Below are 19,787 nucleotides of genomic sequence, written 5' to 3' on the forward strand. Positions count from 1 at the left end.
GGCAGAAAGTCTTAGATAACTTTATTTGTCATTTTGTATGCACAGAGTGCGTACAGAACGAAATTTTGTTTGCATACAGCTTAAAAATGTCAGTGAATTGCAGTAGATTTCAGAATACAGTAAGTTACAGGATAAAATTACAGGATATAGTGCAACAGTGATTTCACAGTACAGCAATTGAAATGTAAACAATGCAGGACAAATGTGGTACAGAGTCCAGTTTATAGCTTCAGCAGTTTAACAGTCAGATGGCAACAGGGAAAAAGCTTTTGCAGAACCTGGTGGTCCTGCAGCAGATGCAGCGGAACCTCTTCCCAGAGGGCAGCAGGGAGAACAGTCCATGGTGGGGGTGTGTGGGGTCCCTGATGATGTTAAGGGCTCGGGACACACAGCGCTGTGATGAAATGTCCTTAATGGAGGGAAGAGGAGCCCAGATGATCCATTCTGCTGTCCTCACCACTCTCCTCACATTCTTCCAGTCGGAGGCATTGCAGCCTCCACCCCACACAGTGAGACAGCTGGTCCGGATGCTGTCTATGGTGCTCCTGTAGAAGGTCGTGAGGATGGGCGGGGGCAGGCAGGCTCTCCTCATCCTCCGCAGGAAGTACAGTCGTTTCTGTGCCCTCTTCACCAGTGACGTGGTGTTCACAGACCAGGTGAGGTTGTCCGTGATGTGCACCCCCAGGAACTTGGTGCTGCTGACCACCTCCACAGCTGAGCTATTGATGAGCAGTGAAGCGGGGTGAGGCTGGTTCTTCCTGAAGTCGACGATGATCTCCTTCGTCTTCTCCAAGTTCAGGATCAGGCTGTTGTCTCTGCACCAGCCCACCAGCTGCTCCACCTCCTCTCTGTAGTCGTGGTCGTTGTTGTCCCTGATCAGGCCAACCACCGTTGTGTCGTCAGCAAACTTCACGATGTGATTGGTGGTGAACCTGGGGGAGAATGTCGGGACATCCGCTCACGACCTTTACATTCACTTGGTTTACATTCAGCAGGAAGAGGGATCCAAAGCACACCAGCAAGTCCACATCTGAGTGTCTGATTAAGAAATTCAATGATGACAAGAAGGTTTTGAAGTGTCCTACTCAAAGTCTTGACCTAAATCCAGTCGGGATGCTGTGTTGTGTCCTTGAGCAGGTTGTTCATGCTCAATTAGTCCAGAAACAAAGTCTGGAGTAAGTTGTTGGTGCTAAATGTGGCACAACCCTTAAGAAGTTATTAGGTTTCGGGCACAATTTCATTTAGCACAGTCCCTAATGTAATATATGAAATCATAATTTGTAAACAGCATTTTGTTGCTATTCAGGTTATCTTTGATGAGCTGAAACGTGTGCCGAAAAACAAAATGACTATGATTTTTTTTTTTAAAGAAGATATTGCTGTCTTTCACCATTAATGAATAAAGAGTTACATGATTAATTTGTCATTGTCAATTATGAAACACCCTGCGTAAAAAAAACCTTCTACACTGGGCTTTCATGCAGTTTGTTTTAGTTAATATGAAAGAATGTGAGCATGCTGTCCTCTGCAGCACGATTTCCGTCTCTGGGTGTGTGTTTTGTGTGTGCTGTTCCTCAAAACAAGGGGGTCCAAGTTGACACAGTGACAGTTCCTCGCGAAGCAACAGAGGGGCCCTGCTCTCCAACAACAGGGCCTTTGTTGCGCTGCTCCTCTTGGCTTGTTCTGGACTTCCTTCTCCCTCTCTTTCTCTCGTTTTATTTTTCTCCTCTCCTTTTTTAGTGAGCCCATTTTCTTGTCTGAAGTCTTAATTTGGGGCGCTGGCCAGTGGAGAGAGGGAAGAGAAGGGGGACCGAGGGAGGGAAGAACGGCTGAGAGAGAGAGAGAGAGGGAGAGAGGAGGCGCAGAGTGGTGATTGCTGCAGACGGACGGGCCTTTGTTCCTTCTTTCCCAGGCTCCTCTCTTGAGCCTCCGAGGCTCCAATTGCGCTGAAGCCTTCCAGCGAGGGTGGTAGAGAGAGGGAAGAAAACGAGGGCACAATGATCTGTCCAACTCCAATCCTCTAATAACAGACATACACACACATGCAAAAAAATTGGACCAATCAAGAGGAAGAGAAAAAAATAAAAATTTTACTCAGTCAGTAAGAGCAAGCAGAAGAACTGAGAAGAACAGTGATGCAGGCTGAGAAGAGGCTGAGGGACAGTCAAAAAATTTACTCAGAGACTGCAAGGTGCACATAGTGACCACTAGGTGTCTCCGTCACTGGTGTCATGAGTGGGTGAGCCAGAATGAGCACCTCACTGTGCCAGTGAGCAATATATTTGCTTAAACCTCGAACAATCTGTGCAAAAACTCATTTTCGTTGTAACAATTCTAAAACAAAACACAATAGCAAGTAAAATAAAAGCAATAATGTATGCAATTTTTTTTTTTCTGGTGGCACACACACACACACACACACACACACACACACACACACACACACACACACACACACACACACACACACACACACACACACACACACACACACACACAATCAGTTTAAGAGTAAATAAAATGCTTGCAATATTACACATTAAGGGCATAAAGCAAAAGGCCTGACCAGGGCTGGCCCAGTGGTGTATTAAGCTCTAAGCAGAAGTTCATTTGAGGTCCCCCGCTTTTGCAGAATCACATCCTCATTATTATCGACTTGAAGGAGTCAGGGAGGAGGAACAAGGTTTAAGGTTTTATTCATAAGAGCACACTGAAAAAAAGGCTGTTGCTTGTTGGTCGGAGTTACATTAGATTTGAAATGTACAAAAAGCAGCAGAAAGGATTAAATTAGCATTCAAACATGACTCTATCTTTCAAAATATGAAAGGTCTATGCTCAGGATCATAGGAATAACCATCATGACGTTATAATCTCTGCCTAATTTATTCAAGAGGAGCATTTTTAGTCAACGTATAATCTTTCTAAATTTATTTCCCCATTCTTTTAAACTAAGCCTCTGTTGCAGTCTACCTGAGTCTGGATCCTAAAAGTTTGGAGGTTCCTGAAGTTAGACGATGACAAATATTCATTTTTGACAGTTTTCTAATTTTACCACAGTGCTATAAGTGCAACGCATTAGCGTCAAGCTTATAAACAATAAATACAGTCACCTAATGCAGAAACATCCAGGCTGTTTTCGACAGGGAAAAGTCAAATTAATTTGCTTTTAATTTAATTTGCTGGGATTAGTTGATATTTTTTTCTATGGGTTAATAGAAAAAAATTGTCTCAGTCCTAGATGATCACAATCATTTGTTAGCTTGTTGTATGTGGCTGGGGGCCTTAAGCATCTGCAAAGCTTAGCTTAGACTTTTATCATTTATTCGCCCCCCCCCAAAAAAATTTTCTGAGCAATAGATCTTTCATCAGCTCTTGTGGCGTGGTGATGTTTCTGAAACCTTGTTGTGTTTGCAGATTTTAAGTTCTTGCTCTCGTGAGAAGCTAAAACAAACTTGTCTAACTTGGGGGAAAAAAAAAGGCCTTTTAACGCTCAACACTCTTGAACCCGAGCGTGTGATAAAGAGTGCCCACGGAGGGAGGAGGTGGTGGTGGTGGTGGGGGGGCGTGCCGAGGGACCTTGGGGGATCGTGTCAACGTTTTGTGTGCCGGAGCAGGGACAAACTTTGGGCAAACATTGGGAAAGGCTGGCAGACGTTTTGAGATAGTGGGCCGTTGATCTGAAGACTGAGGAGCTAAAGTCCGCTATCTCCCGTGTGATACGGCAGCCAAGGTCCTGCTGACACACAGAGCAAACATGGATACCTGAAGACAATGACCTTTGAACCCCTAGGCGGGGAGAGACGGGCGAAAACAGGAAGTGGCTAAAGTGACTCTGGCGACTTCCACTCTGCAGGCCGAGGGTGAATCAAGTGAAATGATTGTAAGCACACCGGTCACTGTACATAAAAAGCTCACTCACGCAGACATCTTACAAAGCACAGATGTGGTTTGAGTGTGTGTGTGTGTGTGTGTGTGTGTGTGTGTGTGTGAGAAAGATGGAGGAAGCGAGAAAGTGAGTCTTCAGATGTAGCGACAGATGGTATTTGATTACAGAGCAGACGGTCGGTGTTGTACAAAGATGCTGTCTCAGCCCAACCTAAGGAGCTGTAGCCTCCGGTTAAGGCGAGCGAAGGGAGACGGGCGGAGGACGAGAGGGAAAACGAACACAGGAGCGAAGAGAAAGAGGGGGGGGGGGGTAAAAGAGAATAAAAGCAAGCAAGAAAGACACAAAAGAGGCAACTCCAAAAAATGAGCATCAAAGCAAAAAAAAAAAGAGAGAGAAAAGCAAGTCAAGCGAGAACAAAGGAAGAAAAGGAACAGAGCGATGGGCAGGCGTGCAGGAAAGTACAGAGGAGGTCATGAAAAGAAAACAGCAAAATGACGCAGAGAGAACAACACCGTACCTTTTTTAAAAATAGCCTTCTTAAACAATTCCCAAACTACAAAACAGCCCCGAAAAAAAAGAAAAAAAAAAAAGGTTAAACCAGTGGGCGCATCTTATACGTGTTGGCTTTTAAAAACTTTGCAACAATTAAATTTGTGGACAGCCATCGCTGAGGGAGCATTTGCACTCATTATTGTAACTTTTTTTTTTTACTGAGCTGATAAAAAGATGAAAACCTTTATTGTCATCGTAAATGAAATTCATTTAACAGATGCGTGCATCAAACAGTAGTTACCAATGCAGTGCCACACCAAAAATAACCATCATTTCTCTTTTTTTTTTTTTTTTTGGATCATGATCATTTTATTTTAATCATCATGTTCTACAAAGATATAAACATAGATTTTTCTGTACCTTCAACATTTTTACAAGATTTTGTGTTGATGCTGGAAGACCCTCCAAAATAATTTAATATCTTTGATTGTAGAAAAATAATCACTATCATGTCAATTGATTTTCTTAAGTAAAAAGAAAAAAAAAACCTAATAGGGAGATATATCCACTTAATACGATAATTAAAAAAAATTAAATCCCCAAACTTCCATGATTTCTGTCTTGTAGATGTAAATGATTTCATCCATTGCAAACTTCATCGAATAATTTTTTGTCACATGATGGAGATGTTTTCTCCAAAATCACAGAGGACAAGGCTTGTAAATTAAATTCATTGGAGCATTCGACACAGGACAAGCTGAGAAAAAAGCATTTAGATGTCCGTATAATATAACGATTCTCAAAAGCCGAACTCTGATCCGGATCTGGACCAAACTGCCAGTCGGTCTGGATCCTGCCCACACCTTTTTTTTTTTAAGTGTATCCTCAGCTGAGGTTTATCGTGAGCATGAGAAACGTCATACTCCTCTAACATTGGTCTAATAGAATCACAACTTTCAAAACATGGCACTTATTTATGAAACAAGAAAACTACTTGCTTGGTTTTATGCTCATTAGATTAAATGGAACCCTTCAGAAAAACGCGTTATTATCAACAAGTTCTCATCCGAACAGAGAGACATGCAGACTGATTGTCATAGAGAGAGGGCGAACCTTTAGTGTAGAACCTCAGCGTAGATTTCCCTCTGCGAGGATCTCCAGAAGAGTAAAGCAAACATTTAGAAAATAGGCTGTGGCAGAACCAGAGCGTTCTTTAGAAATTAATGACAAAGTCTTGTGTGTAGGTGAAGGGTTTTTAGCAGGTTTTTTAAAAAAAAAAAAAAAACAGTTAACCTCATACTTGAGCAAAGAGGACTCCAGATACACCAGCTGACAAAACGTTGACTGCTGCCAAATAATAATAATAATAATGATATGATAATAATAATAATAATAACATGAAACAGAGTATCCTGTAAATAAGCATATTTGCTGTATTATTGTACAATGGGAACTTCAAATGTAGATCTCCTTTCCAACAGGTTTCTTTACTTTCATATGTAATACGTGCTAGTTTTTCATAACAATGTTACTTTTAGATAACTGATATGTAAGGTTTTTGGAACTTCACAAAACCATAAAGCTAATCCTAATAAATGGGGATTCTTTAACTTTGTATATTGAGGAATTCTGCCAATTCAAAACAAAAAACCCCTCAACAAATTTCATTAGGTTGTAGGTTGAAGCAGGTAATGTTTCACAGCAGGTTTCTCTGTATTCTGTAAGCTTTACCCAAATTGTTTTGGTGTGACAGTGACTTGTTGCGCTTACTTTTGTTAATTGAGTTTATTGTTCTGTGTAAGAAATGCTTTATTTGACATCATTATTCATTTGATCAAGTTTATCTATTCATTTTATTCTTAGTTTAAATTAGAGCAGGTCCACAAGCAAACAGCTGCAGACATGCTTCTTCTTGTGCTTGTAGGTAATGAGCAAAGGCAACAAAAGGGATTTATTCACAACCACTTGTTCTGGATCTCTGATTTTTATCTAAAATAAGATACAGCGCTATGAACAGGACGACAGTGAACCCCTAGTGTAAAATATTGCGTAATTATTCAAATTAAGAATTTATTTTCAGTGACAACCTCCCACTCGTCACAACCATGCAGACACTTTAATAAATAATAAACAAACAAACCACATGCAGTTGACATTTTCCACTCTCAATTTTTTATTTTTATTAATTGTTTTTCTTCATTTAGCACAAGCTTGCATATATACTGCACGTACATTCAGTTCATAGAGGGTGAAGGCACAAAAGGCAATTTGACTACTGGTTCTTTTTGTCGGGGCGGGCCAAAGCAACACAGGAAAAAAATAAAATAAAACAAAACATCTCAAGAGAAAAAAGCAGAAGAAATTCTTAAAACTAGTTTCAAGCTTTCTAACTCGACCCTCTGCCCAGTCAAACCCTTTATCCGTCCAGTTCCATTTAGCTGCCTGATCTTCGTTCAGCATCTCTGTCAATTATTACATTTTTTTTTTTTTTTTAAATTGACTTTTAGATAGAAAAAGGCTGAAATCTTTCAAACTGTTTCTGCCCGTTTGAATGCAGAACAGCTTCCCGCTTGTTGGGAAAACAACAGTAAAAATTAACATGAAATAAATTAGGATAAATTAAACCAATAAATTACACAAAATCCGCAAAGACAAATAGACACCAGTAACAGAGAGAGAAACACAGCAGCCATGTTATGAGTTTTATTTTACAAGCTGTGTAGTTATTTAGACTGTATAAAAACATGGCTGTCCCAGTTGCGTTTGCTGCGCTAATAATGTCATAGAAAAAGCATGAACAAAACACTATTTACATAAACATATTGCTAAGTTATACAAAGGCAGTATTTATCACTGTAAGTCCACATCATTAATATTTACAATAAAAGAGGAGCAGTGTAGTAGTAATAATAATAATAATAATAGTAATAATATTTTTTTTAAAAGGATTTACCACTGAAAGCATCAAAACAAAATCCTTTCAAACAGGTCAGAAAACAGATCAGAGGAAATTATCACAAGACACACACACACACACACACACACACAGGCACACACACACGCACAAACACATGTTCCCAATGCTTAATGAGAATCATTTACATGTCAGGATGGTCCTCCCAGGGTGGGGGAGGGAACACAGTGTTGAGAATTGTGTCACTCGGTGGTTCACAGGTTCTCATAGTCGGTCTTTTCTCTCACACACAGACGCAAACACTTGTATACAGCACACGTACGCAAGCAAGACGCACGGATAAGCACACAGAAAAAAAAAAAAAAAAAAAAAAAACTTTTACCAAATAATAATAATAATAAAAAAAAGAGCATAAATGATTTCTACTTCTGTCTCCACTCTCTTTTATCAAAGCGTATATATATGTACACATTCCCTTTCCACGGCACGTCTGACAGCAGGGTCCTGTCTACTTCCTGGATTCAGCCTAAGTTGGTGACCACCTGTGTCCATCACAGCCCCACCGCTCAGTGAAAGAAAAACCGACGCTGGTGCAACTTCAAGGGGTACTGCCGACAGGAGATGGGAGATGGACTACCGTTAAAGACCTGGCAGGGGAGTGCGTGGGTGGGGGACTCAAGGGGGCCGGCTGTTTTTTTGTGGGGAGATTTACCTCCCCTCCCCTCCACACACACACACACACCTCATTCCTTTAATCACTCACTCCTCTCAAGCGCTCTCAGTGCTCATGGGGGGGGAGAGAAAAAAAATCTGTACAGCTATTTTTTGTTTCATCCTGACATATTTACATCTGCCACAACAATAGTTCATACTCTTGAAAAGCATTTTAAAATGTCTGTTTTCATCAATAAGATAGCAATTTAACACAACACAACAAAGGTAAAGAAACGTGAAAGGAAATCTGGCCCAAAAAACATCTGTAAGAACCTACAGCTATTCCTCCTAATCTAAAAATTTCAAATTTGAGAATCGTCGCCTAAATTGCCCTCAGCGGCTGCTTTATGAAACTTTTTTTCTCCGAAAGAGCCTTCAAAAACTTAATATATTTCCATAAATTACCAGAAACTGCAATAATTGTGTTTGAATATTTTATCATGAGTATCAAATGACAATTGAATAGGAAAACTTGACAAAATATTTTTTTCTCTCCACACTTTTTTAGGCGCAGAAAGTATATTACATCAGGGTGGAGTTACAGAAAGGGGCGGGGTGGAGAGCGATAATAATCTGTGCATCAGATAAAAGTGTTCTTTCCTTTCTCCCTTTTGTTTGTGGCGCTTTAGAGCCCTTGGCTGGTGCTTTGAAACTCAGGCATCCTTCAGTGCGAAAAGTGTCCGGGTCGCTTTCTCAGGGCTCCCAATCTTAAGAAGAAACACTGTCCAGGGAGGAGAAGGAGGGGGGGGGGGGGGACATAATGAAGGGAGTAGCTCTAAGTCTTTTGCTGCTGCCTTTTGTCAGGTGCTTTGTCTCGCTTAGACGAGTCAGCAGGTCAAGCAACCTGGTCCTTTTGATCTTTTGTGAAACACAAAGATATCCTATAAGATAATGACTCCAAGGTGAGTTCAGGAAGCCAGCTCGCACGCACTTCTCAAAATATTCAAGTCAAAATTTTCCTTCGATTTTATTCAGCCTGAGAGAGGGTGGATGAAAGCCCACAGACACACACACATAAAAATTGCAAAACAAAAAAGAAATATGTGCAATTAAAGAGGAAAACAATCTGGGTTCATAATCACAAGTGAAATTCTGAGGAACACCGTTTAAGCAATCTGGGCACTGTGGCTTTCAATAAAATTACACTTTGGGTCTAAAAAAACGTAGCCGCTTGGAGACGGTGGGGCAGAGCGGAGAGCTCCAGGTGTGTGCCATTCGACGCTCTGCTCCTTTGTCCCTGATCTTTGTTGAGCTGAGAACTTCTCCATCTACCCTCGGGGTGAGTGCTCACCTCCGACCTCAGACTGTTGCTTTGTAGGAGAGAGCTGGATCACTCGCAGGCAGGTGAACATGGAAGAAAGATGCCACCGCCCCATGTGTGTCAGAAATAATGAATGACTCTGTTTAAGCCTGTTGGAACTTGGTTGTGTGGGAATATATAAAGTTAAGCCCAAAATCATACACACCCATGGCAGTTTTTAGGTTTAATTGTATTGTCATTCAACCAAGAGGTTTGTTTATACTAAGTAAGGAGACAATTATCTCTCAAAAGATAATAGAAAAAGCTAAAAGGAGTACCAATTTTAAAAACAACATAGTTAATAAATAAGCAGAGACATCATTACTAGTATTTTGATATTTGGTAGTGATTAACGTCTTAGAAAGAGGAAGGCTTCTTTATCATCGCCCTAATTTTGGCTCCTTTTTCAGATTATCTATCAAGTTCAAGCTGGGACTCAATCTACATGGTTAATATTACTCCATGTCGGAGGAAACATGTTGATTAAATTAAAAGACAGTTTCAAACATAAATTTGGCAGGAGTGTGAACCATTTTGGGCTTCACTGTATACACGTTTAGACAGTTGGTCATAGGGTTATGCTTGTTTAGTGTGTGTGTGTTTGTGTGTGTGATTGTTTCAACCTTAGTTTCAAATCTCTACATTATCCTGAAATATTCAAGTATCATCTGCAAATAAAGTAACTTTAGCATAAAAGTATTTTACTTCATATAGGCTTATCAGAATAATAGCCCAAGTAGTAAACACGCTGCCTTCATCCATTAAAGATGGTTAGTGAAAAGAGTTGGAATATATGAGTTGACAGACAATTAGAGGAAATAGTTTGAAGATATATGAGCAGTTGTGCACTTTGAGGTGGAGCACCTTCAGAAACGTTGCTGCTTTAACAATGATTATGAACAGAAGTAATTTCTTTACTTTGTATTTCAGTACTCTTCTATATTTCTCTGTGAACTGAGTGTGACTGCAAACGGTTTTATACCCTGTGTCAAAGTTTTACTAATTGGTGAAGTTTTATACCAAAAGCAAATAGAAAACCTGACACGGTGGCCCTCATTAAGAAACTTGAGCAAAGAAAAGGATGGGGGAAAAAAAATATTTAGGAATCTAAAAGCGCTTGGAATAATATTAATAGTAATAATTTATTTTTCCTTCTGCAACGGCATCAAGGGACAAACAAATCTTGAAGTGCCAATCTTCAGCAAGCAGAAATGACAAATAATCATAAACAACAATAAGAATATTAATCAAAATAATATTATACACCCAATAAACACAATGCCCTGCCTTTAAGGGAAAATACACTTCAAAAAGTTGTAAGCCTCTTAAGACCAGCCCAAGTTCTGCAGACCAGTGTTGACCAGTAACACAAGTCCAGTTTTAGTCCAGTCAATAACCTCTCTAGGCCTCGATTTTGTGTGCATGTGTGTGTCTTCTTAGGGACATCTTATAAAGCAGAGTCTATTGGGCGCCCGCTTTGCGTGAAGCAGGGGAAAGTTTATCAGGATGCCCCTAGAACTGGAGGGGTACAGTTTCTGAGTAAACCCTGCCTGTATTTATAGTGGTGCAAATGGAAAGTCTCTCCGCACACTCAGGTAGTATTGTTCATAAAACAAGCCAAATAGGTAAGGGCTCACAAAGTCCAAAAAAAACAACCAATAATAAATGTCTGTTCACTTCAGAATGTTAGAAAAACAAAACATAATAATCATAATAATGTATGAACAACAACACAATAGCTAGATCTTTTAGGAAGTGCCGCAGAGGCTTTAGATCGGGAATGCTACTCCAGAACCTTTACACATTCAAAAATAATAATTAAAGAACAGAAAATCAAATGATTAGTTGCAAATAAAAAAACTAAGGGGAAATTGTTTTCAAATTCAAATAAATCAGAGACGACAGAAAAAAAAAAAAAGAAGCGCAAAGAGATGAGCGGAGGCGGAGGTGTAGGAGGAATTTTACTCGTGTAGAAGCTCCTGAAGACAATTTGGGGACTTGAAGATCTCAGGGACCTCGCTGTCCAGTTTGCAGATGACCTTGTAGATGGCCTTCTTCCAGGATGGGTCCACGTCTTTGCCGGCCACGATGGCGTTGAAGAACTCCCGCAGTGTAATTTCAGCCACCTCCAGGAAGCGATCGGGGACCTTCAGGGACAAAGAGAAGAAGAAAACGTTTGTTTTTAAGTTTTGTGTGATTTTACAGGGAAAGTGACCATGTCAGCTGTGCTGCACGACACGGTGGTTTCTGGAAAGTCTCGACTTATAAGTACATTTGCCACAGTTTTTAACTGGTTTAGAGCTGGACTTTGACTAGGTCACTCTAACACATGAAGATGCTCTGATCTAACCGTTTACAATCGTTACAATCTCTAACTGGTTTGCTTCCAGATTGCCTTGCATTTAGCTAGATCTACCTTACAATCAATGTCAAACAACTTCGCTATCAATGCTAAAGAACAGGATTCTCAATGTACGACACTGCCACCACCATTCGATGCTCAGTGTTAGTTTTTGCTGGTTACAGGCCATAAAGTTCAGTTTCAGTCCATTCTGGCCTGGCCACCTTCTTTTGCAAGTTTGCCACATGGTTTGTTGCAACCTTTAAACAGTGCTTCATGTAACTTTCTTCTTACCGCTCTTCCGTAAAGATCGGGTTTGCGGACACCGAGGTTTCTGATTGTTCTGTGGCAAAACAAGTTCAGGCCAGTGTACATGGAACAGCTTTCTCAGGTGTAGAGTGTGTCGATATCTTCACTGTGGGTGTAAAACCATAAATCTCCTTTGTGTACTTCCTTAAAACGCGATCGAGGTGGCAGCCTGAGAAAAAAAGTAACTTCTTTTTGTATTCTCAGGTTCATCACGCCTGTCTCTCCCCGCCTCCTCCTCCGCAGCAAACGTGGCACATGTGACATTTTTATGGCGCTCGCCGCAAATCTGTGACTGAGAGAAGTGGGGCCGGCTTGAGGAGCGACAGAGAGGTGCTGGCGAAAGAGGAAGTACTAAATGCTCTGGGAACGGGGAGACACGCTGCCTCTTTAGTGTCCCTGACAGCAGCGCTCACCGACACCGCGGAGATGATTAGTCTGGCAAAGATCTGTGACACCTTCCCCCAAGCCAACACTCTGTCACACACACACACACGCACACAAACACTTGAGTGCAGGCGTGAGCACACACACCAGCGAGCACACCTCCTTGTGCCAAGGAGATGACACATCCTGTATGGTGACACACACACTTTAGCTACCCTGGTGTATTTGGCTCTTTCCTCGACTTAGAGCTCAGGGCGATGCAGCCTTCAGGGGTCACCTGCTTGGATAGTGCTGACTGTCTCCCTGCCCGCCTCTCTTGATACACACACACAGACATATATTACCCCCCCCCCCCCCCCCACACACACACACACACACACACACACACTCACACTTATATAGATACAGCGGCAGCTTGCTTAAACGCCTGACAGTGCGCGCCCCTCTCCCTGTGTCCTGCAGATACTCATCAGGAGTGTCAGGACACAGCAAGGTTAGCGGACACACACGATGAACACACACATGCAGCCTTTTATTCACACTCTTAGGCTCACATGGGACGGCCCACCCACCCATTCTGGGGGTGATGAATGGCGTGCGGTGTGTACGTTTTCATGTGGAAGTGAAAAGGTGAGTCATGAATAAGGAGCTTGGACGCTCTAACCCAATTCCCCAAATATTGCATCCCCACCGTCCAGAGGAGTGGAAGAGGATATAATTCATTGTTTTGGGCTGTTTGTTGCCTCTGAAACGCTGGCAACAATAACCCTGGCGCGAGGGTAAGTTAATGCCGACAAGTTTGTGCGACCGCCTGCGCAGCGCTGTTCCCCCCGAGGACTCCGCTGACTGGCCAAAGGAGCGCGCAGCGCGCCTGGGCCGTCGGATGCAGGCAGTGCTGCATTACTAAGAATATTCCTGCATGGAATTTCTCCTGACGTTTTGACTATAAAAGGACAGCAAAATGCTGACTGCAAGGAGAAAGCAATGTCAAGGAGAAAAGGGTATTGGTATTTCAGATCCTCTTGACTGCGCGAGGGGGGAGGGAGGGAGGGAGAGATGGCGAGGGAAGGAGGGGCTGAGAAGAGTCTAAGGAGAGAGTGTGGAACAACAGAACAGAGGGAGTTATTCCTGTCCCACAAGCTTTTGTTTTGCCACTACATGTGAGGCGTCTATGAGCGAACTGCCCCCCTGACCACCAGTGAGCCTTAACTGTTTGCACCCACCCTCTTGCCCCACCACCCCCCCTCCTACCCCCCACCCACATCTCCATCTTTCTCTCCAGGGTCAGCTGTTGGGCCTTTGTTCCACAGGCATTGTGGGGGATTATCCAGTGTGGCTGTTCATTTGCTCTGCTGTCCGGTAAATGGGGCCAATCGCGTGGCTCACAATCCTTCATACATATTTCATAGGGCTTTTTAACAACTTCTCAGCAGAGCCCAAAATTAAAACACAGATGCACGAGGAGGGGAGGCGATAAAGGACGGAGAGTTTTTGAGGGGTTTGCAGCAGCGTCTGGAAAAGGCAACCAAGGTGACTGAGGCCTTGTCCATTCTAACACAAAATTAAAATAATGTCTAGTAGCCTCATTATCTTCATGAATCTGGACCAAATATTTGGGGCAAAAAAAACCACAAAAGGACACAAGTGGCAGGACGTTAAAAAAAACAGCTCCCTTCAAAGAATATAGTTACCGTGTAAGTTTATATGAAAAAAGGAAGACAAGGACGAAAGAATCTGCAAAGGCGATAAATCTCTGCCTCCCTAACCCCTTGCATTGTGCTCTGTGTTGGATAAATACCAATCAAGAGGAATGGACCAAAGCAAGACAGAAAAAAGAAAAGGGGTCTGATAGCAATGAGGCAGTTAATCACTCCTTTACACTGTCTCCCCCTCGGCCCGACAACTCTCCCCCATTCTCTCCGTCGCTCCCTCTCGTGACAGGTTGCTTTGAGACAGAAGGATAAGCTCTTTTTCAGAGAGAGGGAATCGGATTTCCTGCTTTTTGATGAGATAATAAAATATGACAGAGGACAAAGGGAGCCTGTGGATGGCTTGCTGGGAGCTATTCACTCCAGCAGCAGCGGCTCACGTCTTAAGACTGCTTAGACAAACGTTTAAAAAGGTAGCCAGAGGCCCCAAAGCCTTCAAATTCAGGCTACTGTTACACACCAAGTGTAGATATATATATGTGTGTGTGTCTGTGAGTGTGTGTGTGCGCGTGCGTGTGTCTGGGTTTCATTAAAGCCTGAGAAATCTCTTCTCTCTCGGTGACTCAGGGTTGGCTGTTTGTTTGACCAGCGTGTTTCTCCCCTTTGCTTTTGGGAACTGTCAGGAGATGTATTGCACCTTCTATTTGCACAGTGTTAGCCAAACAAGACAAGACCCTGGAAGATAAGGCTGTGTGTGTGTGTGTGTGCGTGTGTGATCGCACAAGTGAGTGTGTATGCTAGCAAGCTGTTGCCTTGAAGGATGAAATGCAGGGACACAACATAAGCCCCTCTGCTACAGCCAGGTTAATTCCTAACTCCAACCAAGCCTGGGAATACCAGCACTCCCCCCCCCCCCCCCCCCCCGTGTTTCCATACCCTGTGTTTGCATCTGCCTGGGAGGGAAGCGTTTGAATGTTGGCGTTCAAGGTTTACGTGTTGCAAGACGATACAAAAGTTCGCACACTTCAACATGACTTCTGCATCTTTTTTTTGAGTCAAGCCAGAGTTTTCCGAACCTTAAACACACTCTGGTACGTACAGGCCCATGTACCTCACGTATCTGCTCCGATCAATAATCTACAAAGGCCTTGATAAGCCCTTGGCCCACACTGTCACTTTAAGCAAACACAACCCATGTCCCCTCTCTTGCTACTCCTCACCATGCTTGTCCCCTGCCCCCCCCTTAGCACTGATAAGACTGTGCCATGGCTGAAGAGTCAAAACGAACACAAAAGCGAAGCAAGTGGCACGCAAGAACGGTTCCTCGGATGAAATCGTTCGAAACTGATTTACGTTCGTCTTCTTCACTGCCTTCTGTGTTGCCACGATACATTTCAGCTCCTTAGTCCTATCTCTTGCGAGGCCTGTGCTTTGGAGACTGTTGGGACGGAAAAAGGGCCTCAAAGCTGAGCAAACATCAGCCACCCTCACTCCACTGATAGCCTTGAGAGCCCAGAGCCTTGAGGGGCTGCCGTCGTGTATATACATGTATATGGGTCTGTATCTACAGGACTGCTTGGCATGTTTATGTGTGTAGAAGCATTAACATCACATGGTGGTCTTCTCAAGGTGCACCCCCACTGGGGAGTCAAGGACAGGACAGGGTCAAAGACACTGGAGTTGTTCTCCTTTGCGCCTGGACCTCTACACTTGGACACATTGAAAAATGTATTTGCTTTCTCTTTGGCATCCATTTTGTTTTCTGCTTTAGCCCTGGGTTAAAGAAACTGAAGGTGATGTAACAATCGCAAAGTTCAATCTATTTTATTGGGATTTTCCACAGTGGACCAGCACAAATTCGCTAGTCAAAACTACAGCTATGTTTATATGCACAAAATTTCACGATCGGATTAAAATGTATTGAGATTAAATAACCGGATTGCACCGTTTATATGAGCACACAATCAATTGATCCGATCATAATGTGCTTGTATATGCACCTGGCTTTAACCAGAATAGAACCACACTGACATGCACAGTTATCAAATTCGCCTAAAAAAACACATAAGAAGAACTTCCGTCTTTGCTAAACAACAAAAAGTAATAAAAAAATCATTGTTTGTTTGTCTTCTGAGTGCCCAGTATGGACTTGTACGATGGTCTAATTCAGACGTAAAGGTTGTATCAGGAGCCCCAACGGTTTTGCTTCTCGACGTACTTCCGCCACTCGCCAACGCGAAAATACGTCACGTTTTTTCGGGCGCACATGCGCACTCAGGTCGGTTTGCCACATTTGGAGTAACTTGAACCTGACAAACATTCACATGCACGTTGATCGGATTATAAATGGGTATAAACCTCCCTCTCATTGGGAGCACAATTTCATTCCGATTGAGCTTCATCCGATCATAATATTCCGATTGGTGTGTTTACATGAGACATTTTTATTCCAGTCGGCCCTTTATTCCGATTACTTTTGTCCATGTAAACGTAGCTTATGTAGAGCCCACTTTTACTGCAGTTGCAGCCCCGTGTCTTTCGGGTTGTGTATCTGTCAGTTTTGTACTTATGGAAACTGAAGTTGTTGTCCATTCTTCTTTGCAACATATGAAGTCTGATTAGATAGGGTGGACAACTTGTCAAAGATACTCAATCGGGACGATTCTGGACCTTGACTAGACCTATCCCTTTTCTTCCACACCACAAATACTTTATGCTTGGGTCGATGTAACAAACAAAATACCAAAAAAATACCAACTAAAGATGATTGCGGTTGTATCATGAAAACACGTTAAAAAGTTCAAGAAGTAAAACCACTTTTGGAAGGGAGAGTACAGAACTCTACAAAGACGAAAAGAAAAAAAAAATCAGAAATTACGGATTTGATCTTTGTTGCGAGACTCAGAAATCAATTGCCTGCTATTATATGGTGTCCCCCAGCTGAGTGAAAACAATCTAAATGATGGCGGGGAGACGGGGGTCACCGGGTGCTGGGCCTCTGAGGTCAGGAAGTCAACCGAGCTTTGAGAGACCGAGAGCGCAGGAGGCAGCGGGGAAAGAAAGGAGCGAGGGAGTCTGGAAGATAGGAACAGGACATCTGGAGAGGAGGAGAACAGGGGGAGAGAGGAGGAGGAAGAAGGGTGGGTGGGTTTGCATACAACAAAAGATGGGAGGTAAGGTGCTGGACTGCAGGCGAGAGGTTGGAAGATGGATGGATGGATGGAGGGAGGGAGGCAGACAGATCGCGAGGGCAAACGAGGGATGAATATGGCAGGGGAAGAAAGGAAAAATAATAAACTGCAGATTGGATTGAAGGAAACTGAGTTTGGCACCAGCAGGGAGAGAAACAAGGGGCATAGGTTTGTGTGTGTGTGTGGGGAGGGGGGGGGGGTGCCTTGACACATCTGCAGCTCTGATGCACGCCCTGGTCATTTTGGCATGCGTCCCTTTGCCACGCTTCATTAGTCTGACACACTCACGGACGGAGACCAAAATGGTCCAGAAATAATGACATAATCAGCAGCTGTGCCACAGAGAGCAAGCTGCCCCACACAAGGTGACCAGGGACAGAAGGAGGAGGGGAAGACGGACGCAGGACGAGGAGAGGGTGGGCTGAAAAACTCCAGCGCCGTGAGATGAGACGTTTGCGCGTAAAAGCAGGTGAGGACAAGGATTGAAAGAATCACATAAGTCTTAATGTTTAAGTGCCTCTGTAGTACTCATCTTGCCCCGGGTGCTAGGCACACCCCTCTGGCCATTTAATCACGTTTGATCATGTGCACAAACAGCTCCCAATGAAAAAAAAAAAAAAAGAGAGAACTGTCAGGATATACATTAAACTGGGGGGATATATCAGCAAAGAGCTGAGAACCAAAGTATTTTTTCTTTCTTTTCACCGAGAAAAGACAAAAATGACATCAGAAAATCTTGGATATTTTCTGTGAAACCTAAGAATCCAGTTTGTCAGATCTCTAAAGTTGTAGCCTGTCTTTCTAAAGGACTATTTAAAGACCAGAAGACACGGTGAAAGCTGAGTTTAAAGTTTATGTTTTAAGCGCAGACAGACAAGTATTTTAAACCTGCAACTTCGTTTAGACCTGTACCAAAAAGGGCAATGGGGGACTTTGAACTGTGGCTGTTTTTATGATGACTTTCCTCTATTGATTTTCTGTGCTGAGTGTATTAGCACCAGGCACAACAAGACGATGGTGGATTTGTGACGTAAAGTACTGGATCTGCGTTTATCAGTCTGATAAGTCAATTCAGACCAAAGTCGACTGATCTTTAAGGAGATTTAATCACAACTTTTATTATAATCAGGAATCTTGACTGGGTTTCATAAGTCTGAAAATCTCTGAATGATCTTGCTCAGGATTGACCAGTTCAAATGTTTGAGACTTTAAACAAGAAATGTGAAAACTGGAATCCAAATTGCTTAGTAATTGTCAAATATCCCTTTAATCTAATCCTGAATAGGGAAAATTTCAACATAAAGAAATTGTTCAGATTACAACTGACCAATTTTTTTTTCTAACCTTTTCTTCACTTTTGGACTCTAAGGGGACCCGTTTACATAATGCCGCCATGGTAGATTAGCCATACTGTCTATATCAAAATCTGCAATGACTCTTTTGACTTTTTATTCTGAGGTTTAGAATAAAATATAAGATATTTCCCCCTCCAGCTCATCATCTCTGCCTTACCTTCTAAAACCTCTTTGTGTACCTAAATATTTTAATTAACAAATTTCAGGCTTTGCAGACTTTAGAAGAGGAACATGTAGGAACCCAGCTTACATGCGTTGTGTTAATCCTCAAACTACTTGTAATTTCTGCAGAAATGCATGAATTGTTAATGCATGTTCTGCTTAAATTAGGTCTAAATGGGAGGAAAAAAAAAAAAAATGAGCGAGACTGTAGTTATGAGGAGGCAGAAGAAGGTGAGAGGCGATGTGCGCAAGTTTGCAGTAGAAATAAACCCACTGGCAAATCATGCCGTATTTGCTTGTATTTTTGGCAGGTCTGAACCTAAATCTATACCGCCAGCTTTTTTTTTTTTCATCTTTCTACTTCTTTCTTCTACCTTTTTGTCTTCAATCGCTCTTCAAAGAGAACCCTAAAGCCGTTCGGTGGAGGAGCCGCACCTGTGTGCGAGAGCGCGTTTGTAGGTACTTATGTATCTTTCAAGATGTTCGTGTCTGCGTCTTTTTCTTCCGCATCAGAGCGAAACGCCAGTGACCATTATCACCTCAAACCCCCCTGAGGTCAAACCCCGGTCAAAGACATCCTCCAAAACACACGATCACACACATGCTACGGTTTATGTGGTAAGAAGACAGACAAAACAAAACAAAACAAAAAAAAAAAAGACCAGGAATGAACAAGTGGAACAGCAGGAGAAGGAGGAGGAGGAGGAGAAAACAGACATTAGCTTCTCTGGGTGGAGAACAAATGGAGCCCCGAGAGAGACGTGAAGAGGAGGAACAAGGGGAAAGAAGGGGGAAGGAGAGGTGAAGCACACAATGCTATGGGGCAAGGCGGTTGGACAGACAGCATCTGCTCTCGGCTCTCGGCGGCTCTGGGAAATGCTTGAGAGTTGGAGAGACACGAAGAGCAAGAGGAAGGAGGGAGGAAAAGTAGGAAGAAGGAAAGGGACACAGGACAGAGGGAGTGATGCTGGGCTTCCTTTATTTTTTCCCCCCAGGTTTTTATTAAGGCTTCCTTTGCAGTCTGGATTTGACTTCAGTATCTTTAAGGTTTGGATAATAATAAAGTAAAAAAAATAAGAGTCATCCTGTC

The 19,787-nt window shown here is 42.7% G+C and overlaps 1 protein-coding gene across 1 annotated transcript in view; it reads right to left on the reverse strand.

Moving 5' to 3' along the window:
- Positions 1-6,527: 6,527 nt before the first annotated feature.
- prox1a (prospero homeobox 1a) overlaps positions 6,528-19,787 on the reverse strand; it is a 34,211-nt gene continuing 20,951 nt past the window's right edge. The window contains exon 5 of the mRNA XM_012867363.3: positions 6,528-11,453. Coding sequence (XP_012722817.2) covers positions 11,268-11,453 — 186 coding nt within the window. The 3' untranslated portion in view covers positions 6,528-11,267. The remainder of the gene's footprint in view (positions 11,454-19,787) is intronic.

This window comes from Fundulus heteroclitus, chromosome 15 (assembly GCF_011125445.2).
Source record: "Fundulus heteroclitus isolate FHET01 chromosome 15, MU-UCD_Fhet_4.1, whole genome shotgun sequence".
NCBI lineage: Eukaryota > Metazoa > Chordata > Actinopteri > Cyprinodontiformes > Fundulidae > Fundulus > Fundulus heteroclitus.